At 33.8% G+C, this 27,204-nt stretch overlaps 1 protein-coding gene across 42 annotated transcripts in view; it reads right to left on the bottom strand.

The window, feature by feature from the left end:
* RIMS2 (regulating synaptic membrane exocytosis 2) overlaps positions 1-27,204 on the bottom strand; it is a 592,512-nt gene that overhangs the window by 431,166 nt on the left and 134,142 nt on the right. For 28 of the 42 annotated variants that reach the window (XM_074316891.1, XM_074316856.1, XM_074316855.1 and 25 more), the window contains one exon: positions 8,142-8,153. The exons of the other annotated variants lie outside the window; for them this stretch is intronic. In XM_074316891.1, coding sequence (XP_074172992.1) covers positions 8,142-8,153 — 12 coding nt within the window. The remainder of the gene's footprint in view (positions 1-8,141; positions 8,154-27,204) is intronic. 42 annotated transcript variants of the gene reach the window in all.

Here is a 27,204-nt window from a genome sequence, read left to right on the forward strand (position 1 = left end):
AATCAATGAGAAAAGAGGAAGTATATTATGTTCAAGTCATATGGTTTCAACTGTCAAAACTCAAAAGACAACTGAAAAACTGATAAAGAATATAATTTAGAAAGATAGGTGTGTACATTAATATACAAAAATTAATATGTTCTTATATAAAAGTAATACAATATTTCACTTATAATTTTAAAATAAACTATTGAGAAATAGGCAAAATTAATATAAATAATGCTATGGGGATATAAAGGAAGATGAATAAATCAAGAATAATATTCTAATTTTGAATATGAAGACATAATATAAAAATAACAATTCTTCCTAAATCCATAATTAAAGTGATCCTAGTAAAAAATGCCTATTTGATTTATTTAGGAATAAACAAATTGATTCCAACATATAGAAGGAAAAATGAGCAAGTGTAGCAAAGAGAATATTTTTGCAACTTTGGGATAGACAAAGATACCTCAGGCTACAGAAAGCATTAACTATAAAAGAAAAAGTTAATAAACTGGACTTCATCAAAATTAAAATTCTCTGTTCTCCAAAATACACCATTAAGAAATAAAAACGCAAGTCATAGACTGGGAGAAAATATTCTTAATGCATATATCTGACACTTGCATTCAGAATATATGCAGGGAAAATTGCAAATCAATAATAAAAAGGCAAAAATTAAATTTTAAAATCAGCAAACATTTAAGCAGACATTTCACAAGAGACATAATATGAATGGGCAATAGACACTAATGATGCTCAATATCCTTAGTCATTAAGGAAATGGAAAAAAACAAACCACACTCACTAGAATAACTTAAATGAAAAAGAATGACAACACCAAATGCTGGTAAAGTTGTGGAGCAACCAGAACTTTCATATATTTCTGATGGAAATATGAAAATTGTACATGAACTTTAGAAAATTGTTTCTAATAAAAAATTAAACATATACCTAAGTTCTTGTCTAGCAGTTCTACTCCTAGGTATTTATCTAAGAGAAATAAAAATATATGCCCACAAAAAGACCTATAACCCAAATGTTTATAGCAATTTTATTTATTGTAGAAAAAAAAAAAAAAAAGGAACAAACCACATGTCCTACAACAGGAAAGTGGCTAAGCAAATTGTGGTATAGTCACACGATATAGTAATAGTTAGGATTAAAAAGGTACAAACTACTGATACAAGCAAGAACATGGATTAATTTCATAGACTTTGAATTGGGAGAAAAGATGATATATATGATACATACTGTGTGATTCTATTTATATGAATCATATAAATAGATTAACGGGAATTTATGAAGCAGGGAGGATATAAATTAATCGACAGGAAAAGGGAATGAGTGAACTTCCTAGGATGATGGGAATAATGATACATAACTTGATAAGGGTGATGATTACATGGGAATATATTTTTTTTTTCAAACCTCATCAAACTATACTTAATCCTGTGTATTTTATTGGAAGTTACACTTCAATTTTTGAAAAAAGGCAATGAAAGAGAACAGCCAGGAAATATCTGAACAGAAAAGAAGAGCAATGTTTGAGGACACTAGATCCAGTGGTGTAACACTGGAGGTGGGGGTAGGGATTACGTAACCTGCCCCAGTGGGGAAGAGTACTTTATCACCAAATGGTTCAGAATTGCCTGCATGTGGAGGTAATAATAAGCGAGCCAACTTTCAGTTAGTTTTTTTAATATTCTCTACAGACAACCAGCCCCCACCATAATCCCTGTAGCCAGGGTAGCCCACTCGCACCACCACTACCTAACATGCCACTGACCAGGGCTAGTAACACATAATAAAAAGGTATAGTAATTAAACTATGTAGTACTTGGTGTTGGCTCAAGAACAGAAAAATCAACATGCAGATTGAAGAAGTCTGAAGAGACCAGGAATGGACCATAATGCTTATAGGAATTCCATATGTGAAGAGTGGTTGTGCACATTAATGGATAAAAAATTGATTACTCAATAAAAAACATTATGACAAATGCCTAACAATATGAAATAAAGTTGGATCCATACCATATAACCCACACCAAAATAAACTCTGAATAAGTCAAAATCCTAAATATTTAAAAAATTGAATACCTCCTCCACCTTACCCCCTACCCCCAAAAAAGCCATGATAGAATATGGGGGATTTTGTTTTTGGATTCTTGGAGTAAAGAAAGTTTTATTATGTGTGATATAAAATCCAGGTGCTATAAAGAGTAATAAATTTGACTACAAAGAAATTAAACATTCCTACATATCAATAAACAAATAAAAGAAAAATGAACACCTGGGTTATTTGCAGTATGTGTCATAAAAAAGTACATCATTTAACATATAAAGGATACACATTAAAAAAAAAATAAGACAAATGAGCAAAGAGTAGTAAAGAACACGAAAAATGCAAGCTCCGACATGATTAGGAAAACTATGAAATCGGAACTAAAGTCTCCCTTTACTAAAGGAATAGAATTTTGATTAAAGGGAATTTATGAAGCAGTCACTTGGACCTTAGCAAACACCTCACTAGTTACAAAGATCCATTATTTGAAATCATTAGACTAAAATCAAATGGTTCAATCCAAATAGGATTTACTATATCCTATTTCCATCACGGGTTTCATTCTCCCTGTTTCTGACAGTGTCAAAGAAGAAAACAGCTTTCAGATCTACTGTAGAACCTGCTTTTATCTTTTAAAATAGAAATTCCATCTCTACATTTGTATATACATTTGAAAATGAATGCATGAAGTCATAAAACATAGAGTTAGTATTATAGTTAGTATCGCTAACAGTGATAGTTCATAAACTGTACTTGTTTATCACTTAAGGCATAAATTACTTTCTGTGAACTTGCTAAACAAACTATTTCTAAATGGTCATGTGGAGAAGTGTGCAAAACTATCATAAACTTTTTGAAAAGGGGGTGGAACTACAGATTTTTTTTTCCTTTTCTGCCTTAATCTAGCTCCTATGATCTCCAACACTATATTTAAAAACATAGTGAAACTTCTAGTGTTTGATCAAGCATCTTGCTTCAATATGAGTATATATTACTAAAAGTACTTTTGACGATTTCAGAACTTAAAACACAATGCAGAGCTTTGCTCTTCTTTGAAAGCATGAACAGACAGCACAAAGAAAAGGAAACACAAATGGCTTCTAAACATATAAAAAGATGCTCAACATCACTCATAATAGATAAACGCAAATTAAAATTACAATGAAATTGGTAAAGATTAAAAAGTTGGATACATTGTGTTGTCAAGCATGTTGAGAACTATCATTCTCACATGTTGTTAGTGAAAATACAAATTAATATAACCTTTAGAAAGGGCAATTTGGCATATTGGTTGAAACTTGAAATGTTCTGAATTCCTCTTCAAGGAATTTATCAGACAAGTACTATCACATATGCAATGTGATGTATGTACAAAAATATGTTTATAATAGTAAAAGATTAAATATAATCTGGTTAAATAAATTATGGCACATATTAATAATGAATTCATTAAGATAAGTGTGATAATTCCATATGCATCAACAGAAAAGTTTCCAAGCTATACAAGTAAGATATAAATTTAAGGTGCAGAACATTTGTATAAAAACTGGTTTCCTATGGAGAAAAGAACTGAAGGACTGGGAGACTAAGGGCCAAGCATAGGAAAGAAACTTAGTTTTCAGCATATATACTTATGTATCTTTTGAATTTTATATCATGCTCCTATATTACTTATGCAAATGCATAATAATCTTTAAAACAAGCATGAATATTTCACATACACTGTAAAACGGGAGTGATGAACTGTGTGCTAAAGAGACATAGGAATTGGAAGATAGGATGATACCCAACGAAGGAGTTAAGGGAACTGCCAGTGCCTTTGGGTGGAGGGGCTCTGAGAACAGAGACTGCTATAAAGGAAGAAGCAAATGGAAAGAAGTATGAAAACAAGAGATGAGTTTATTCTGCCAGGAATTAGGACTCAAATGCAGCTCCATACAAAAAGAACTGGCCCATAACGAGGTCCCCCCTGGATGTCCTGGTCAGGACAAGTCCTGTGGGAGACCAAGCAGAACCAGCAAAAGAATAATACATCCTTGCACATTTACTCAAAATATGCAAATAATCAGGTAAGTGGTTTTTAACATAAATTGTTCACTAAATTTCAAATGTGTAATATATTAATATATCCAAACAAATATTCAGCAACTCCTCTCTGTCTTATGATTTACTCAAAATTCTTTCGGCCTTCTAGATGTATTTTTTTCCTATATTCTTATTGAATGGCATGCTGTTTAAATAATATAGTCCAAAATACTTCTATATTGCTAATGAAAAACTCTGGATGCTTGTGTAGTTTTCCTACCAAACAATGTAAGAATTCTGGTGTTGGTCAGGCTTACAACAAAAGAGGCAGAATGGTAGTAGCAGTGTCGAAACTGGTGACTTTATTGTAAGAGTTGGCCCAGACAGCACTGTTATATTTGGTTTCTAGAACAATTTTATTTAGATTAAGTACATGTTATTGTATGATTTAATAAAAATACAAAAGCAAATAAATTAATCTACTGCTGTAAAGACAGTATTTACAGGAATGCAGCTCCACACTATTGCCACTATTTAAGTATATGCTAAAGTACAACTCCATAAGAGAATAACAATGGGCGGGCAAATAAACACATATGGTATAGAAGCCCGAATAATGTGTTTAAATTAGAAAAAGCATCAGATTGCAGTGAAAACAAAGAACACCTTGCTCTGAATATCATAGCTGCAGCTGCAACCCAACAGATAACTTTTATGTTTCCGATATGTGAGAAATACTACCGGACACTTATCATCCTTCCACACCCTTCATTTCAATAACATCTCCATTAGTAACATTATTTTTCTTTTTTACAATAAAGATTAATAACCTGTCAATGAGTGAAATTTTTATTTATTATTGATTCAAGAGATAACTGATAAGAGAACTAATAACTGTTGTAAAAAGAAAAAGAGGAATAATTTTAAGATCCTCAATAAAGTGGTCTTTGTATAAACAGATAATATTGTTTCTAGACAGTGAAATGAGCAACATTTTGTTGCCAAAACTATAATTTCACTATGCTCTCACTAGACATGAGTAGGTCCATATTTATTAAAAGATGAACAATTAGATAATGTGTTCTAACCTATGGCAAATAATTTACCATTGAAGTTTAGTTTACTTATTTGTTTCACACATCCCAAAAAGTCCAACACATTCACATTAATTTACTGTCTACAACCTAGGGTAATTTATATGTAATATATGAGCAGATGTGTTAAGTGATCCTCATTCTTCAAACATTTATAAAGGCAAAGCAAATAGATGAGTATCTAGGCAATGATCAATATGCACTTCGTTATTCTACTTCTGTATTTCTGAAGAACAATTCCAGATGTTTGTTTGGTTTTTCTGGTGCACATTGCATCTCCACTAACGTTTCCATTAAGAATGCTTTTGGCTATACGTAAAAGAAAATCTGACTACTGGTGGCAGAAAGAACTTGGGGTGCATATTCTTCTTACATTGTGGAAAGGTGTCCAACGGTGTTGGATCAGTGGCTCAACAATGTCATGACTAATAACTCAATTATAATACTCTTGGCTTTTCCCTCATCTTCAAAGATGGCCTGTCAAGTTCAAGACATCGCTTTTACATTGAAAGGTAGTTTCAGCTACATCTTTTTTATCATGACTTCCTAAAAGCCCTCATACATTTTCTTACACCTCACTTGCTAGACCTGTGTCACAAAGCCATTCCCAAACTCAAAGAAAGCTAGAACACTTTATATTTTTCAAGTCCCTCTACTGGAGATTGCAAGAGAAAAGTTGAAAAATGTCTGTTAGAATAGCCATTGAACAGGGTCTACAACAGTCTGCCCTTTCAATGACTCAACACTCCATACATATATTTTGTATGTAACACATTCACCCCCTCCCAAAGGGAGATAATCCCAAAGTCTCATCTAGTTATAAAATCTAGCTCTGAATCCAGAATCTCTGAGGTAGAGAAAATCTTTCCACCATGGATGAGTGTGAACCGTTGTGAACCTATACACTTCAAGACAAATCATCTGCTCCCAACATACCCAATACACAATGATGGAGAAAGAAGAGGGTAATGACAACAAAAACTCTCATTCAGAAATAGGAAGAATTAGAAATATACAGAAGTCCACCACCCATCGCACACAGTGATCCCTACATGGACAATGGTTAATTTCTTTGGTTATCCTTTCTGACAGCCTCAGATCCAGCTGTTTAGGATCTGACTGTTGTCATTCATATTCCCTGATTCTGCCCCTTAGGGGGATGTCCTTGTCCATTATCCTCGTTAGCCACATATGAGACTGACATTGGCAAGTGTATCCTTCTTGCATTCTGTAGAGCTTTCATCTCCGCGGCTAGTATACATACTGCTAGTATGAGTGCAGGGTATTTACTGCCTTAGGGGTTGAATAGTCATAGATAGAATGTTTGCTGTCTAGGATTGGGGTTTCATTAGCCACTAGCCACATATATCCATTTAAATTAAATTTAACTTAAATTAAAAATTCAATTCCTCAATCACACAAGCCACATTTCAAGTGTTCAATGTCACTTCAAGGCTCATGTGACTTGAACCTACTGTGTTGGATAGTGAAGATACAAAACACTTTCATCATTGTGGAACATTGTATTGAACAATACTACATAAAGAGTGTCATAAAAAGACCTATTGAATTTTATTTGCAATGTTCCAAATCCACATAAAATTAGTATACTTTTATCTGTTAATCAATCCTTTGTTTAAAATATAGACTTATATTATGAAATCTTGTTGGTAAATGAAAATCATAGCTGAATTATCACTAAGTGTCTAACATCTGGGATAGGTGTCAGAATTCATGATAAAAATTATAGATAGTAATCAAACCTTTATGTATATACTGTGTTAACGCTGGACACAAAAGTAGCTCTAGAGCTTCTAAAGGCTTTGAATTGCCTGAAGCGCACTACTTGGGAGTCAGCTAATAAGGTTGGCTCGTAAAAGGCTGGTAGGTTCTCTAGAGAATCTGCCCTGTTTTGAGGATGATGCACAGTCTGGGACACGTCTACAGTAATTGACCTCTGTATCTTCAAAATGCCCTTGAAAGTTTGGTATAACTCCTATAGGCTAAAAATAACTAAACAAAAATAAAACCACCAAACCTGGAGGTAGTTGCAGTATCTTTTCTTTCACTCAGAGTTCATTCTAAATCCTTATCAATATTTGCCACCACCTACATTATCCCAACATAGTAACTAAAGACTGAAGAGAATAAAAAGGCTCCCATTGACCAAAAAAAAAGAAAGCACTGTTTAGAAGACCTCAGCTAAATGATGTTTTCTTGGGGTTTTATACAAATTTGAATTTAGGAAATTTGAAAAGACCTCAAGCTTTAGTTTGACTCATCAAAAAGAATCAGAATAGATTTTATCTATATTTGCAGGAAGTCATCAGTCTCCAGAGCAGAACCAAATTCAAATCAAACCTCTGAGGGCAGACATTAACAGAATATTAAAACCAAGGCTATAGTCGAATCCTTTATATATAAGTATTTTTAAATTACAATTATATCTAATATTTATATAAAGATATAAGAGACATTTACCAATTTCTAAAACATATTGTTAAGAAAAATAAAAATATATTGAATACTTATAATCAACTGCAAATATACTGTACTTCAGAAAGTTCATTTCAGTGTTATTGTGACTTACTGTTACAAAGATTGAATCTTTATACTAACTCAGAAGCTTCTTTTAAAAACTCTGATGGTATATTGATGAGTTAAGGAAAACATAAGATTAAAGAAATTCTTATCATAATGGGGAATGTTATAAGATCTCCTTAAAAAAATACTAAGTTCTAAAGAGGCAAAACTCTTTAAGAACACAATAATCAGTGTTTCATCTATAATCTAATAAAGTATTTTTCAGTAAAATCAGATAGCATGCTTAAGATATATCTTAATGTATAGCAATTATCATGCATTACAACTGTAACAAAACATTTATAAGTATATAAATTAAATACAGCTACAAAATTAAAAGTAGCAATAACAAGAAAAAAAATAATTTTAGACAGAAAAAAGACTCTAACCACTTTGTCCTCCTGGTGTGAATATCCACGAAAGCAAGTTAGAAAGGACAGAAAAGACAAAACAAAAAAGAAATAATTAATTCCATTCTTAAGACAAATAAGAGTTTTTAAAAGTTTGTTAGTGAAATAAAAATTCTGAAAAAGTATAATTATATTTTGATTGAAATGTAAACATTTTAAAAGAAAATTTTATTCCATACATTTCAAGCTAGAGCATGCTAGAATATCTTAAGATATGTAAATCGGAATAGTTTCTATAAAATTAATTAACTACCCAAACATCAAAAAAGAATGCTCTTTCCACAAATAAAATCCCAATTAAATAATTAACTCAAAGAGAGAAACTGAGAAATGTTAAGAAAAAAGGTTTTATGTACAAAGATAGTAAAACACAGCATAACTGTTTATCTTTAATTTCATCATAAACTATCAAACGTAGACAAAAATTAATTTTATATGCTATGCATATTACTTCTGAAAGTCATCTCTGTTCCATTAATTTAGAAGTCTTCTGAACTTTATAACTAAAAAGAAAATATTTAATTAAAAAAAGTCACTAAAGATAAAATATTACTGATTACAAGTGGTAATTTTGGGTCATAGTTTCCCAATATTATAAATGTGGAAAATAAAGGGATAAGATATATGATTTGTTCAAGAAAACATATTTAGATGTAATAAAATTAAACTCAATTGTTGCATTTTTCTACAGTTAAATATAAAATAATACTTCAGTAACAGTGATAATGTAATAATGGCCTGATATATTACAAAAACTTATATAAATTAAAAATTAAAATCATGTGTTTTGAGGTAGCACTTTTTCTGAAATATGGGTGGTAGAATAATACGACTAAGAGAAAAAAATTTTGTAATCAGAAAGGCTTATCTTAAAATCCCACCTTTTAAAACAACACTAGTTGTGTGTCTTATACAATTCCTTTAAGCTCTCTAGCCTTTACTTCCTTATATGCAAAACAGAGAATTAATGTTATAGGTTGTTTTTTTTGAGAATTAAAATAGTATGAAAAGCTCTCAACACAGTGTCATGGAATATAGTTCTACATCTGATACTCTAGCCTATTAAAACATAGGATATTGCATTGAAGAGATAGGATTGTATACTTTACATTACTGTGTTCTTAATTGTTTTGTTACAAATGTTAAAGCTAATGATCATATAAAAGCTATTGTACATAGTCAGTGACATCTATTGCCAATCATTTAGTCCAATAAAAATCATTTACAGAGCACTTATTTACAGGCACTATACTAGACGTCTCATATGTAAAAAATTAGAAGTTAGTGTCTGCCCTCAAGGAACTAAATATAATGAGAGAAAAATAAATCATTGTGGAACAGAGATGTTCTGAATGCAAGGGAAAAGCAAAGCACTATGGAAACACAAATAAAAGAGGAAATAACAGGACTTAGAATTAAGAGAAGGTTTCTGAGATGTAAGCAGTGCTTTAAAGAATACGAAGAGAATGTCAGTAAGACCAGTAAAAGAGAACATTTTATGCAAAGAATATGGCATTTTTAAAAGAAACAAAAGCATAAATAAGACTGGCATATTGGGAATACAAACAGTTTATAATAACTAGATTATATAAATGATATGTTTGAACTAAACTCTTCATGGTTAACTACCCTGTTTCCCCCAAAATAAGACCCAGCCGGACAATCAGTTCTAATGCATCTTTTGGAGCAAAAATTATTTTACTATAATATAAGACCTGGTCTGTGATGTGATGCGATGCAATGCAATGTGACATAATATGTAATGTAATGTAATGTAATACCACGTCTTATATTAATTTTTTCTCCAAAAGATGCATTAGATTGTCTGGCTAGGTATTATTTTCGGTGAAACATGATGCATTAATATCTGGCAAAATCTCAGAAGCATAACATTTTCACAAGATAACTCACATTACAGAACTTTTTAAATTAACAAAAAATTGAAGTCATAACTAATAAATTTACTAATAGTTAATCCTTCTTAACAAATAAAACAAGTTCAATTTTAGCTATAACATATACATAGAAAATTTAGCTATAATATATACATGAAATATTACTGCCATCATATCTTTATTATCTTTCAATAGGAAGAAAAAATAAACATAAGACCTACCATATGGTTTATAAATAAGGCATAATATTATCAGTTACTATTTATTAAGTGTTCACTATGCTTCAATGTGCACACTGATTGGAAGGAGACAAATCTGGAGCATGTAGAACAACTAGGAACTGCTGCAATATTTTGGGTAAGAAACAAATGTGAGAGTAGTATGAACTCGTATCGTAGTAGCAAGAGGAATGGAAAGAAGTAGACTGATTTAGGAGATACTGAGAAGTAAGGCCCCTTACAGCCTGACTGAGGAAGAGGAAGGAGAGAAGTACTTCCAGAATCTCTTATAACTTGGGCAACTGGGAGGATAAGAGGAGAACTCCTTGGGGGGCAAAAAATCAAGAGGAGCAGATTTAGGGGAAATAATGAATTCAGGTAGATATAAGGGAATTTCAGGTGCCTATTAATGCATCCAAGCAGAGATTTTCGGTAGGCAGCTATATAGCTGGATCTGGAGCTCAAAAATAATCCGGCTAGTGAAACCGTGTCTGTAAACCATCAGCATATGCACGTATGTAGTACATTAGGGTGAATAAAATCTCCCGAGAAAATTGTTAGAAGAAAAAGGAAGAATAAGGATGATGACTCTAATCAAGATGGTGCTTCTCTTTGAACTGGCAAGCCTTTAAAAGAAAAGAAATTCAAAACAAAACAAAATCTAATCAGATTTTAGTAATACGATTAAGTCAGAAGTTTCATTGTATTTGCACAAATGATATTAATCTCATTAATAATCAAATTGGAATTGTGTTCCTTGAAAATCAAAGATAATGTATAAATATAAAATATTAACAAGGACTTTAAGACAATGACTGATTAAAACCACATGTAAATATACATAATAACCCGCTGTATTTTTATTTTAAACAGATGGACAATTTGGATTTTAAATTCACTTTCTTTAAAAGTGAATTTCAATCTAAATCATGGATATTTCCCTCAGCTTTACATTTAGTCTGTGTAAAAAAAAACCACAAAGACTAAATGGTTCAATTCAAAGATTAAAGATTACAATTGCTTTGATTATTTTACATACATATTCATTATGGCAGACTCAGTCTATGCATGCAATAAGAAATACACTGATACAATTCTGTAATACATCATCTATATGTCACATTGTGTGTTCACCACCCAGTCAGTTCTCCCTCCATAACCAACCTATGTATCCACTGTCCCCCCAATAAACTTTAATTTAAAAAAAGAAAGAGAAAAATAAATACATACATACATACCTACATACATACATACAGGTAACCCCCGTATAACATGGCACTTTCTATAACACAGTTTCGCTCTAACACAGTTTGAGAATTGGCGGAAACCCTCGCACAACACGGCATTCTAGAGCACGGTTTCACTCTAACACAGTTTGAGAATTACAGAAATCACCGAACAACATGGAGAGTAGTAAGAGCTTTTAAGAGCAAAAAATATCTCATTCAAAATAAGGGAAATCCCCGAACAACACAAAACGTAATAAGAGCTTTCAAGAGCAAAAGATATCTCATTTGAAAATTTTCATTTGGGCGTGAATGCTGTATCAGATTTGACTGCAGAATTTTAAAATTTATTAGAATTTTAAATGCATTTTGTTCATGGAGTATTAAGTTCAGAGGGATGAAGATATCTTGTCAAAAAGAAAACGCACTTGGTTAATGGAGCTTAATAATGATGATGAAGAAAACATTATTTATTACATATTAATGCTATAATTTTGGTGAAAATTGTTTTAATAAAGATATTTCTCTTAATTATAAAAGTATAGTAGTATTTTTTTTAATTTTTGGAAACTAACCCCCTTTTTTGTACTAGTTCTTTTTTTTTTTTTTTTAAATTAAATTTATTGCGGTGACAATTGTCAGTAAAATTACATAGATTTCAGGTGTACAATTCTGCATCACATCATCTATAAATCCCATTGTGTGTTCTTCACCCAGATTCAGTTCTCCTTCCATCACCATATATTCGATCCCCCCCATCCTCATATCCCACCCCCCACCCCCCACCCCCGTTACCCTCTGGCAACCACCAAACTATTGTCCGTGTCCACGAGTTTCTCTTTCCCATTTGTTTGTCCTGTTCCCTTGCTGCCTTTGGTTTATATACCACATATCAGTGAAATCACACGGTTCTCTGCTTTTTCTGTCTGACTTGTTTCGCTCAGCATTACTCTCTCAAGATCCATCCATGTTGTCACAAATGTTCCTATATCATCTTTTCTTACCGCCGAATAGTATTCCATTGTGTATATATACCACAACTTCTTTATCCATTCATCTATCGAAGGACATTTTGGTTGTTTCCATGTCTTGGCCACCGTAAACAAAGCTGCAATGAACATTGGAGCACACGTGTCTTGTTTTGTATAACACGGCATTTTAGGAACCTAACAACCATGTTATACGGGGGTTACCTGTACACTGATAAAGATGAACTGGGACTTCAAGGAAACTAATCAGTCTGGGAGATCTGTGGGCACAGCTGGGCTCCTTGAACTCTACGGTCCTAATTTCTTTTCATAAACCTCTATGATTCTAACTTCCTGTCTTCCTGCCATATATATATATCTCCACCATCTTGGCATAGGGCAGAACGTACACCTGGCTCATTGGGTCTGCCTGTTCTCATGCTGCTGCAGTACTCTTTCCTTTTCTCGAATAAATCGTTTTGGTAACAGACTAACTAGTCAATGTTATTGTTTGGTTGACAATATTAACCCAATATACAAATATGATTATCTAAATGAACAAGGAAACAAATGTGAAAGCAGCTCACATAACACCTCACATATATAGTACATAAAAAACTAAAAGCATAAAAATTATTGCAAAACACTTCTATAGCACTCACTGTGCGCCAAGTACATGTCTAAGTGCTTCACAAATATTAATTCATTTTACCTTCACCAATAGCCTTGTGAGATAGGTACTAATATTTCTATTTACAGATAAAGAAACTGAGGCAGAGAGATTAAGCATCTTGTACAAGTCACATAGCTAGTAAGTGATGAAGATGGGATTCAAACTTAGTCTCACTTCAGAACTTGTGCTGATGTGTCTTCAGCACAAATTTAAGTGGTGAAATTGTATTACTTTATGCTCAGTTTGAAACATTATTTTACCTCCTCCCACAACGTTAATATTCATTAGGAGGTATAACATCTCCTACAATTCTGCAAGTTAGGCTGTTTCTCGTAGTCACTGCATTATCCTGCAGAATTAGGGAGGTTGACGTCAGTGAGGGGAAACAATTATCTCTCTTCCTTTTAAATCCTACAACTGTTCTCTAATAATATTCTCACACTTTCTAGATTATTCAGTTTAACAGCTTGAAATTGAAGATCCACCTGATAAAGCCACTTACTTAATGATGGCCCTGTAAATTATATAATTCTGATAAGTTTCCCTGCTTTACTTATTTCTCAAATTCCTATATACAGTGGTGCCCTCAACTTTCCCATGTTATATAAATGTGAGAAGGAATAAAAACCAAAGCTTATCACACAACATATTAGACATAGTAACATAAGAGAATTAATGAAGCTTCCCAATTACCTTTTAAAAATTATTTAAGCAGAATATTTGGCTACATGAACACACTTTTCAAACACTTCAAGAAGTGCATGAATAATCTAGCATTAATTTAAAATTATAAAATGTTAAATCCAGGATAAATCTTACAAATCAGTTAGATTGATGCTTTCATTTTACACGTTTTAACACAGAAATGCTAAGACATGAAATGACACGTCAAACAAAAGTCACGTAACAGCAGAGCAGGAACAAAACCTGGTTCTCCTAATTTTCTCAGCGTATGCCTCGCTCTTTCTGGAGAATGTCAAAATTTTCCCAATATACTGGTATGTAGTAATTCTATGAAGTCTAAAAGAAAATTCATATCTTGGGTGTATGGGGAATAAGTGCATACTGCACTAGCATACTAGCTACAGACTTCCACGTAATCACAGTGACTTGAAATTAAAGAAAGAACTGGCTAGAGGACTGTAATAATACTCTAATCATTACTTTATCTCTGAGTGTACAATTTAAATACTGGTTATTAAAACCATTCATATAAATGATACTTAATGACTCATTTACACTAGAGCATGTCAATATTATCATTCCATTCTTACCACTTGAACACATATATACCAATATATTTAAAGGACTTTCTTAAGGACCTCTTTCTTTTATAATCATAAAGTTATAATTCATTCTGCTTCAAATCTGATACTTTGACAGAAAAACATTATATATTTACATTTATAAATTAAACAATTCAATTCTGAAACATTTACTTTTTTCAATATTAGATTTACTGTTAAGGGGATGGAAATCTATTTTTTGCACCAAAAAGAAACAAAAAAATTAATGTTGCTGCATTTTGAAGCTTAAAATAATCCTAGCTGTAAATTTTCTTTAATGTCTTTCCTAACTAGAGTCACCATCCTAGGATTACAAAATAATTTCTCCCCATAGTCATTATTTTTAAACTTGACTAAATATATAGCTTTTACTTATTAAAGAGGTATCAACCTAAAAGGAAATAAATGGAAGCAATATTTCATAAAATCTTATTGTATTGAAATTTCCATATGTCCTGCACTTCATTTATTTTTCTCTGTATCCTACATGTATTCAAAGAGTTAATTAATTGTTAGGGATGGCTTTATATGAAAAAGCCTCAAAATTACAACAAAAGTTTATTTAATCTTGATTCTTAAAAAATAACTAAATTAATATATTAATCAGCTTTTAATTAAATTTTAAGCTATAAAATGTTAGTATTGTCATTATTTTTCTTCCTAAGACTAGTCTGGCCAAATTTCACTGAGCTTAATCCTTTGGGGTTATGATAAATCAAAGAAATGTATTCAGCGTCTATTAAAAGCAAAACCCTTCTTTTTCTATTACATAAGGCAGCTGGGCATATGTATCATGATCAAATTTGAAAAAGAAATTGAACTGAATATACTTTTCATTTAGAATATAAACAATTTTTATATGTAAAGTATATATCATTCAAAGGAACACTTTCTTTTGAATATAAAACATTCAAAAGAAATGAACTATGATGCTCTTATGAGAGGTTTCTCATCTGAATGAAAATGTACAAAAACTAATAAAAGAAATCCAGAGATATCTTTCTTGAGCTAAACTCTAAATTATTTTTTACATTTTATTCCCCTGACACATTCCTCTAAAAAAAATTATGAGAAAGCTGGGGAGTACTTCTTCTTCCATAAACTATGTCTGTCAGGTTAATCCACAACATAGCAGGTTAATACACAACATACATACAGAGTTTTATAGTAGATCGCAATGCAACAGATTTTCAAGGGATATTCCAATTTTTCACTGTAGTTAATTTATTGACTAAAACTTTGCTCAGCATATAGAGACCCCATGTTAGAAATCCAGAAATATATTTTCAAGCAAACTATAATCAGATGTTATTAGAGACTTCTGAGTATGGCCTAAATAGGGTAGCAAGGACTAGATTTCTCCACCTGCCTGAAAAGAAACAGATAAAATACATGAAAGAATGGTTTCCAAAACACTGGATATTAAGCCACAAAAGATAGTGGTAGCTAAAAGATAGAAACAAATAAGAGAAGCTCTACAATTGCCCCCAGCTTAGTGCTTTGAAAGACTTCAGGAAGCAGAGCAGTATGGAGGAGCTGAAGTTCAGCTTGGCAGACATCCAGAGTAGCAGGGATTAAAACAGAGTCTCAGGAGAACAACACAGCTAGATTTCACAGGACAAGTTACCAGAGAGAAGAGAAAGATGGACTGAGAGAGAATCCCAGAGATCTGCAGAGGGTACTTTCATGCATTCAGCTGAGTAAGGATCAGTGAACATGCATGTGAGAAAATAACCAACAGTAGAAAAAAAGTCATCTAAAAGGATTAGAGAGAACAGTGGATGTTCCCACCTGCAAGACTAGAAAAACACATAATTGGTCGGGCATTGGTTAAAGTATGCAGGAAAGCCTTGCCTTAGTAGAAGAGAATAAGTAGTGCTAAAATGAGCACTGCTCCATATTCATCTAACAAATCCTAAAAGCAAGACGGAGAAGTGTCAAATTGTTACCACATAACTGCATCCTAAAACAAAGCTAAAGAAGAGGTACAGGAACACAAAAATATCCAGCACCCAACAAAGTAACATTTATAATGCCTGGCACCCAACATAAGATATCAAGCATGCAAAAAGTAAAAAAAAAAAGAGAGAATAATCAATCAATCCAAAACTAACAGAGATGTTAGCATTAGCAGAGGATGCCATTAAAAGTTATCATGGAGTGTGTATTCTATATGTTTAAAAAGTTAAGTAGATTTGGAAAGATATAAAAATGTCCAAAACTGAAGGTCTATAATTGAAAACTACAATGTCTAAAATGAAAGACGACATCAAATGATATTAACAGATATGATATTGCAGAAGAAAAGATTAGTAAACTTTAAGACATACAATAGAAAATAAAAAAATAAAAAAAAAAAAGCACACACAAAAAATTTGGTTTAATGAAAAGAACAGAGGTGAGTAGGACAATTTCAAGCAGCCGAACATGTGGGTAATGGAAGTCCCTAAAAGAGAGGAAAGGAGGAGCCAGCAAAAATACTCGAAGAAATAATGGCCAAAATTTTCCAAAACTATAAACTCAGATCCAAAACGCTCAAAAAACTCCAAACACAAGAAACAAAGAAAAATATAACAAGAAATGTCATAATTAAATTGCACGTAACTAGTGATAAAAAGAAAATCTTAAAAGCAGCTAGAGAAAAAAGACACATTATATAAAGGGAAACAAAGGTGAGATGATATCATACTTCTCATTGGAAACAGTGAAAGGGAGAAGGCATGAAGCAACATCTTTAAAATACTGAAAGAAAATAATTGTCAATCTACAATTCTACACCCAGCAAAAATATCTTTTAAAAAAAGGCAGAATTTTCAGCATAAAAAGTTGAAGGCATTCATTACTAACAGACTTCCACTACAAAAAATATTGAAAGAACACCTTCAGGCAGGTGAAATATGATTCCAGATACAAATACAGATCCACAAAAAGAAATGACTAGTATTAGAAATGGTAATGACAAAAACAAATATCCATTATTTCTCTCATTATTTGAAACTCTTTAAAAGGTAAAAAGTTTAAACAAAAGGAATAACAATGCACTGTGAGGTTTATAAAATAGGTAAAAGTAAAATATACGAGTATGAAACCAATAAAATCCAAATGGAAGAAATGAAATTACACTATTGTAATTTTCGAACACTATATGTGAAATGGTATAATATGAGTTATGGTTGACTATGATAATTTAAAGATGTATACTATAAATCTTAAAGCTGTTAATAAAATAACAACACAAAAGTTATAGCTAATGATCCAACAAAGGAGATAAAATAGAGTCATAAAATATACTTTGTTAATCCAAAAGAAGACTGAAAAGATGTAAATAAAGATCAGAGGATACAAGTAGAAAAAAAAGCAAAATATTACAATAAAAATCATGTCAGTAATCACATTAAATGTAAATTCCCGAAACACTCAATTAAAACACACAGATTATAAAACTAGGTAACAAAGTAAGATCTAATTACATGCTGATTATAAGAAAAGTACTTTCATTATAAAGATACAAATGAGCTTAACATAAAAGAATAGAAAAACATAAACCAAGTTAATACTACCCAATAGAAAGTTGGAATGGATATAATTATATTAGAAAAAATAATCTCAGAGCAAAGAATATTACCAGGAGTAAAGAAAGTCACTTAATGATAAAAAGGTCAATTAACTAAAAAAACATAGTATTTCTAAACATTTATGCACCTAAAAAGAGAGCTTAAATCTATATGAAATAAAAACTGATAGAACTTCAAGAAGAAACAGACAAATCCAAGTATAGTTGCATATTTCAATACAACTATCTTAATAATTAAGAAGATAAATAAAAAGAAAATCAACAAAGATACAGTAGATTTGAACAACTCTATTAACTAACTTGAACTAATGAACATTTAAAAACACTCTGTCCAAAAATAGCAGAACTTACATTCCTTTTAAGTGCATACAGAACACTTACCAAGATAAATCACATCTGGGCCACACAGTAAGTATCAACACATTTCATAGGATTCAAAGCATACAAAGTATATTCTGGGACTACAACAGAATTAAATTAAAAATCATTAATAGAAAGATCTTTGGAAACCCCCCAATATTTGGAAAATAAACAACATACTTGTAAATTATCCATGGGTCAAAGAAAAAATGGAAAATTAGAAAACATTTTTAACTGAATAAAAATGAGAAGACAACATAGCAGATTTTGGGGGATGCCATTGAAGCAAGTATCTAGGGGGAATTGACAGCACAGGGTGCCACATTAGAAAAGAAGTCTCAAAGCAATGATTTCAATATCCACCTTAAGAAACCAGTAAAAGAGAAAATTAAACCCAAAGTAAGCAGAAGAAAGGAAATACCGTATTTCCCCGAAAATAAGACCTAACTGGAAAATAAGTCCTAGTATGATTTTTCAGGATGCTCCTAATATAAGTCCTACCCCAAAATTAAGCCCAGTTAAGACTGTCAGCCAGACAGACGCATTTTGTACATCCCTTGCAACACATGACAGACGTATTGAATTATAAAATAATAATATTAATATATATAAATATAAATAAATAACATTACTGACATTAATACTTAAAATAAATCATGATATAAATTATATTTAAGTATTTGTAAATACCCAAGCAGGCGCCTTTGGACGAGAGGTAAACGCCTATTTAAACACATGAACTCGAGACTTATTGCCGAATGATCAATCAGAGTGCAGACACAATACACAAATAACATACACACTTGATAATGAACGGACGTGGTTGTGTCTAATATGAATCTTCATAATCCAATATGTCGTGTGTTGTAATGGACGCACTTAATGCACTCATGTGAAATAAACGTTTTCTAAATTTTGGTGCCTGCAATTTTTTGTTGCTTTTGTGTGGACCGTCATTCTTAACTGTCATTATTTTTGTTGCCACTCCTGTCTCATAAGTCTTCAATTAACACTTGATTTAATGGTAGATTTAAAGAGAATAATATTTGACTCCCAGACAAGCTGAGTACAAAAAGAGAAAGCTATTCTGTTGAGTACAAGAAAGGAATCGTGGAGGACTACCAGGGCAGGCATCTTACGGCTTTCTGCAAAGAGAAAAAGTTGGATGTCTGTTTGGGCCAAAAATGGCGAGCAGAGTACAATAATCTCAGTTAACAGGTAGATGAGGGAAATGCTAAGAAGCGCAAGTGTGGATCAGGTTGGCAACCTTTCCTGAACTGGAAGACATCATCAGCAAATGGACTGCTGACAGGAGAGCAAAGGCTTTGGTTGTGTGCAGGGCTCATATTCAAGCATTTGCCCTTGCAATGGCACCACAGTTAGAAATATCCCCAGAAGAATTCAAAGCATCACAACACTGGCTGGATGGCTTCCTTCAGTGATATGAACTGTCTCTAAGATTGACAATACTGTTCAAGCTGAAAGATACTGAAGTTATTAAACGTGCAATGCATTCAAATCCTTTGTTGATGGCATCAACTTTTCTAAATACCAACTCTCCAACATGATTGCTATGGATGAAACTGCAGTGTTTATGCGCCAAGGAGTTCAAATAACAATTGACCAGAGGGGTGCCTCATCGATCTATATTCCCTCCACTGGTTACGAAAGTGCATGTGTTACCTGTATTTTGGTAATTCGTCTGGATGGAAAGAAAGCCCCACCTCTAATCATCACTAAGGGCAAGAAAGATAAGGTTGAACGTGTTTCAGGTGTTTATGTTCTTGAACCGAAAAAGCCTAGTGCACACAAGCAGTTATAAGGAAGTGGGTCGATTTAATGCTGCCACTTGTTTTGCGAGGTGGCCAAAGAGATCTGCTAGTCGGATTCAGCCAGCACTCACTGCACTAAAGACATGAAAAACTTCCTTGCAGAGAGAATAATAGATCAAATAATGATTCCCACAGGAATGACTGACTATCTCCAGACTCTTGATATTGCAATAAACAATCCATTCAAGGACCATTTGTGCATGGAAATCAATTACTACATTGAGAGTAGAATGGAGAGAAATTAGCGTGGAAACTTTGTGAACACCAGCCTGCAACAGGTCATGACTTGGGTGAAGAACTCATGGGATAAAATTGCTGACAGCTGTGTTGCCAATGCACTACAAGCAGGTTACATGGACAAGAAGTGCTCATTTAAGTAGCTCTACTGCTGGACATGAGAGATTGGGGCCAATGGTTCTACAGGAAATGGAGTCGCAAGAAATTCAAGCCGGAATTCGGGGTTTGGAGAGTTATGATGATGTTACAGAAGAAGATGATATGACTGTATTTGAGTAAGTGTAGGTTTTTGTACATGAATAAGCGAATAAATGTACATTGTTGTACATGAAAAAATAAGACACCCCTGAAAATAAGCCCTAATGCACCTTTTGGAGCAAAAATTAATATAAGACCCGGTGTTATTTTCAGGGAAGTAAGGCAATAAAGGTCAAACCACAAAATCAACAACAGAGAAAATCAACAAAACCAAAAGCTGGTTATTTGATAAATAAAAGTGATGAATATCTAATAAGACTGGAAAAGTAACCATGAATTACAAACATCAGGAATGAAAGAGATGTCATCATTACAGATTCCACAGATGTTAAAAGAATACAAATGGAATACTGTGAACAAGTTTATGCCAATAAATTTGAAAACTTATGAGAAACTGGACAAACTCCTTAAAAGAAACTACCAAAGTTCATTCAAGAAAAGAGTAAATAACATGAATAATCAAATATCTATTAAAGAAATTGAAACTGTTCTTTAAAACCTTCCCAACAAGTGAAACTGCATGCCTAGATGGCTACACTGGTAAAATCTACCAAACATTAAAGGATAAATAATATCTACCAAACATTAAAGGATTAATAATACTAATTCTACACAAACTCTTTTAAACATTTAAGCAGAGGAAATATTAGCCAACTCATTCTATCAGGCCAGCATTACACTGATTTAAAAAAAAAAAAAGCAAAATAAAAGACATTACAAGAAAACTACCCTCATACACATAGCAGAAATTGTAAAGAAAAAAAAAATTATCAAACCAAACCCATTAATACACGAGGTCGGAAATTACATTCGTGAACTCATCCAGAAAAGGTGCTACATACCTCACTGCTGAATATCACTACATTCACCTTCGAAGTACTCCCGTTGGTAAGCTATGGACCAATTCCAGTGCCTAGTCCACCCTTCAAAGCAATTTTGGAACTCTTTCTAGAATGGCCAACAGAGCTGTAGTCGTATTACCCTTGATGAACTGAGTGTCATCAAAATGTCTTCCTTTCAATATTTCTTTTATCTTCCAGTAAAGAAAGAAGTCATTAGGTGCCAGATCAGGTGAGTAGGGAGGGTGTTCCAACACAATTATTTGTTGACTGGCTAAAAACTCCCACACAGACTATGCCGTATGAGCTGGTGCATTGTCATGATGTAAGAGCCATGAATTGTTGGTGAAAACTTCAGGTTGTTTTCATCTAACTTTTTCACACAGCCTTTTCAGCACTTCCAAATAGTAAACTTGGTTAACTGTTTGCCCAGTTGGTACAAATTCATAATGAATAATCCCTCTGATATCAAAATAGGTAGGCAACATCGTTTTGACTCTTGATTTGGACTGATGGAATTTTTTCAATCATGGAGAATTGGCTGACTTCCATTGTGCACTTTGATGCTTTGTTTTAAGGTTGTATTGATACACCCATGTTTCATCACCCAGTGACAACATGGCCCAAAATATCGTCTTGCCTCTCCAAAAGGTCTTAGCAAACTTCGACTCTCCTTTGCTTTTGTTCATTGGTGAGCTCCTTCAGAACCATTTTTGCACACACCTTTCTCATGCCAAGATTTTCAGTTAAGATTTTCCTGTTTCTCTATCAATGTTTATTTGGTCTGTTACCCTTCTCACAGTCAGCTGATGATTTTGACACACAATCCGATGAATTCTTGCAATGTTTTCATCGGTTCTGCTCGTTTTTGGCTGCCCTGACCGCTCTTCCTCAGTGATACGTTCTCTCCCCTTAGAAAAATGTTTAATCCACTGCCAATTTCTACATGGCATTATCCCCATAAACTTGGACTAACATGCCCTGATTTCACTTCCACTCTTGTCAAGTTTAAGATGAAATTTAAGGTTTGTTCATTGCTCTAATTCAAGCTCAGGCATTCTCGTGAAAGCACAAAAAACATGCAACAACAATAATGAATGCCACTCAGCAAGATACCACCACACGTCGACATGAACACAGCAATGGAACACTGATATATCAAGGTTATGAAACCTTACCGAGCTGTTTGTACAGTGCTGTCAATGTAAATGCATGGTGGCAAGTTCTTGAACTTAATTGTCAGACCTCGTATAAAAGGGATAATCCCTCACAACCAAATGGGATTTATCCCAAAAAATTCAGAGTTGGTTTAACATTTCAAAATCAATCAATGTAGTTCACCATATTAACAAAGAAAGAAAGAGATTTCCGGTCAGATGGCAGAGTCAATAAAGGCTGTGCTCATTTCCTCTTGAATGTGAAGCGAGGGGTCCCAGCTTCTCCCCAACCCAGGGTTCCAGTGATGGGGAGAGAAATTCCCATAACTTCTGGTTGTGAAAATCAGTGGAGATTGTGGCTGAGTGAGCCCAACCCAAGGGGCGATGCACTCCCAGGAGCTCCTTTAAAAGGACTGCACATGAACTTACTTGCTGACCAACTCACTTGCTCTGAGCTCCAGTGCAGGGGCAGCAGCTTGAAAGGTGCCATGGACATAGAGGGAGGAACTGAATTTTCTAGCTTCAGGGTAAGGGTTAAAGGGAAGCTTTCTCCCAGATGGAAGAGCTGACGGAGGCCATTGTTTCTTTGTTGAGCCCTTCTCACCCTTGCGTGCAGACACAGGGAGACAGGATATCTGAGTCTCCATCTAACTGGTACCACCATTTGTCTGTCCTGCCCTATTGATTCCTTCAGACCCCACCCTACCCAACTTTCAGGTACACCCAAGCCACTTCCAGTGGTTTTTCTGTATAAACTACCTGCCTTGAATCAAGCTGCAAACTTTGCTAAAATCTCTCAAAGGTTCACAAAACCCAAACAAACAGCATTTGGCTTCAGCATGTCCAATAAATCTGGCTGAGCAGCCCTAAGCCCGATACTAGCAATAGCCATCCTTGGTTTGCAGCTTGACCTCTCAAGACACCTCCAAACACAGCATGGGAAGAAGCCATCACTGGATTGCTTTATGGCCCCAGGTAGAGCACAGACTGAAGCTGAACTTGGCCTGCAGCGAGTCCCCTCCCAGGATGACCCAAGGCTCGCATGCCACTGGCCACCTCCAAAAATGACACACTCAAAGGGTAGACTGGGCAGGTACCAGAGGCCTAATAAAGCAAACCCTGCTCTATAGGGTCAGCCTTTGCACCACAGCTCCTCCACTGTGATCACACCCAGTCCTCACAACCAATCAGCCTGAGGGTAAATCTCTCCCACTGACGTGCAAACAGCAACCAAGGCTCAACTACAACAGGAGGACATACACAACCCACAAAAGAGACAAACCTGGAGCACTTGGCTCTGGTGACCAGAGAGACTGTACTACTATGTCCCACAGGAAATGTACTACATAAGGCCATTCTACTAAGATCAGGTGGCAAAGGAAGACTACATAGAAAGAAACACAGGGAGGCAGCCAAAATGGGGAGACAAAGACACATTTCCAAAAAAAAAAAAAAAACAGAACAAAGCTCTGCAAAAAGAATTAAACAAAATGGAGATAAGCCATCTACCAGACACAGAATTCCAAACACTGGTTATGAGGATGCTCATTAATCTCAGGGAAAACTTCAACAAAGACATAGGAAACATAAAAATGATGATGGAAAGCATAAATGAGAACAAGTCAGAAATAAAGAATACAATAATGGAATGAACAATACCTTACAGAGAATCAACAGTAGATCAGATGAAGCAGAGGATCAAATCAGCAATTTAGAAGATAAGGTAGCAGAAAACACCTAATCAGAACAGCAAAAAGAAAAAAAAAATCCAAAAAAATGAGGAAAGTTTAAGGGGCCTCTGGGACAACATCAAGCACACCAACATCCGATAGGGATATCAGAAGGAGAACAGAGACAACAAAAAACTGAAAACGTATTTGAAGAAATAATGACTGAAAACTTCCCTAACCTGGTGAAGGACATCGACCTACAAGCCCAGGAAGTGCAGAGAGTCCCAAACAAATTAAGCCCACATAGGCCCACACCAAGACACATCATAATTAAAATGCCAAATGTTAAAGACAAAGAATCTTAAAAGCATCAGGAAAAAGCAGTTAGTTACGTACAAGGGAGCTCCCATAAAACTGTCAGCTTATTTATCAAAAGAAACTTTGCAGACCAGAAGGAATTGGCACAAAATTTTCGAAGTGATGAAAACCAAGAACCTACAACCAAGACTACTCTACCCAGCAAAGCTATCATTTAGAATTGAAGGACAGATAAAGAGCTACCCAGGCAAAAAAAAAGCTAAAGGGTTCATCACCATGAAACCAGTATTACAAGGAATTTTAGAGGGACTTCTTTAAGACAAAAAATATGAATAATAAAATACAATAATACATGTCTATCAACAATTGCTTTCAATGTAAGTGGATTGAATGTTCCAATCAAAAATATAGGATGGCTGAATGGGTAAGAAAAAAACAAAGCCCTTACATATGCTGCCTAAAAGAGACCCACTTCAGAATGAAAGACACACAGAGACTGAAAGTAAAGAGATGGAAAAAGTTATTTCATGAAAATGGAATCCAAAGGAAAAAAAAAAAAAAAAAAAGCTGGAGTAGCAATACTTATACCTGACAAAATAGACTTTAAAACAAAGGCTATAACAAGAGACAAAGAAGGACCCAGTGATCCCACTTTGGGGTAATTATCCAAAGAAACCTAAAACACTACTTTGAGGGGATATATGCATCCATATGTCCATTACAGCATTGTTTACAATGGCTAAGATGTGTAGTCAACCTGGGTTGTCCGTCGATGGATGAATGGATAAAGTGTAGGTAGTATATATACACAAAGAAATATTGTTTGGCCATGAAGGAGAATGGGTTCTTGCCATCTGCAGCAGCATGAATGGACCTGGAGGGTATTGTGCTGAGTGAAGTATGTCAGATAGTGAAAGACAGATGCAATGTGATTTCACTTATACCGGTATATGGAACCTAAAGAACAAAACAAACAAACAAAAAACTAACAAAACAAAAACAAATTCATAGATACAGGAACATTTTGATGGTTGTCAGATGGGAGGGGAGTTGGGAATGGGTGAAAAAAGGAAAGGGATTAAGAAGTACAAATTGGTCAAAGGAGTCATGGGGATGTAGAGTATAGCACAAGGAATATAGTCAATAATACTGTAATAATTATGTACAGTGTCATATGGGTACTTGATTTATTAGAGTAATAGATGGGAGAAAGGTTGGGGGACAGGGTGAAAAAAATGAAGGGATTAAAAAGTACAATTGGTAGTTACAAAATAGTCATGGGGCTGTAAAGTAAAGCACAGGGAATAGACCGTGTTTCCCCAAAAATAAGACCTAGCTGGACCACCAGCTCTAATGTGTCTTTTGCAGCAAAAATTAATATAAGATCCAGTATTATATAGTATATAAGTAAAATATAGTAAAATAAGACTGGATCTTATATAGTACGATATGATATAATGATATGATGTGATATGATATGATATGATATGATGATATGATATATATAGATATATATAGATATATATTACAGTATAAGACCAGGTCTTATATTAATTTTTGCTCCAAAACATGCATTAGAGCTGATTGTCCGGCTAGGTCTTATTTTGGGGGAAACATGGTAGTCAATAATATGGTAATAACTATGTATAGTGCCAGGTGGATACTAGACTAATCAGGGGTATCACTTCTTAAATTATATAAATGTCTAACCACTATGCTGTACACCTAAAGTTAATATAAAATAATACTGACTGTCAACTGTAATTAAAAATTTTTTAAAGGGGAGGGGTAAGTAAAGGGGAATAAGAGGTTCAAATTTCCAGGTATAAAACAAGTAAGTCATAGGGATGTAATGTACAGCATGGGGAATATAGTCAATAATATTATGATAGAATGGTACAGTAACAGGTGGTTCCTGGACTTATGGTGATTACTTCTTTAGGTACATAAATCATGAATAACTATTGTGTACACCTGAAACTAATATATTATATATAAGCCATATTTTAATAAAACTTTTTTAAAAAACAAGAAAGAAAAAACACATGCCTCATCTCAACAAATGGAGAAAAAGCCCTTGACAAAATCCAACATCTCCTCCTTATGTTAAAAATAAACCTCTCAAAATTAGGAAGACAGCATCTATGAAAACCTGATAGCTAACATAATTTTTGATACTTAAAGACAAAATGCTTTCTCCCTTAGATCAAGAACTAGACAAGGATGTCTGCTCTCACCACTTCCATTCAGAACTGTACTGGTTTCTAGACAATGCAACTAGTCAAGAGAAAGAAATAATCAGGTAAATGGGGAATGGTTTAAAATAATCAGGTAAACGGGGAATGATTAACAGAAATCAACAAAACAATGAGAAAAGGGGAGCAATGAGAAAATGGAGGAGTGAAATCACAGAGGAACAAATTCTCACTATTTTGTCTAAATAATGTATGCAAAGATATCAGCTTCCTATTTAAAAGCCACTTAAGTAAAGAAATGATAGATAAGACACTAGTGAGGTGGTAAATGCAAAT

The sequence above is a fragment of the Rhinolophus sinicus genome, linkage group LG12 (genome assembly GCF_036562045.2).
Source record: "Rhinolophus sinicus isolate RSC01 linkage group LG12, ASM3656204v1, whole genome shotgun sequence".
Taxonomy (NCBI): Eukaryota; Metazoa; Chordata; class Mammalia; order Chiroptera; family Rhinolophidae; genus Rhinolophus; species Rhinolophus sinicus.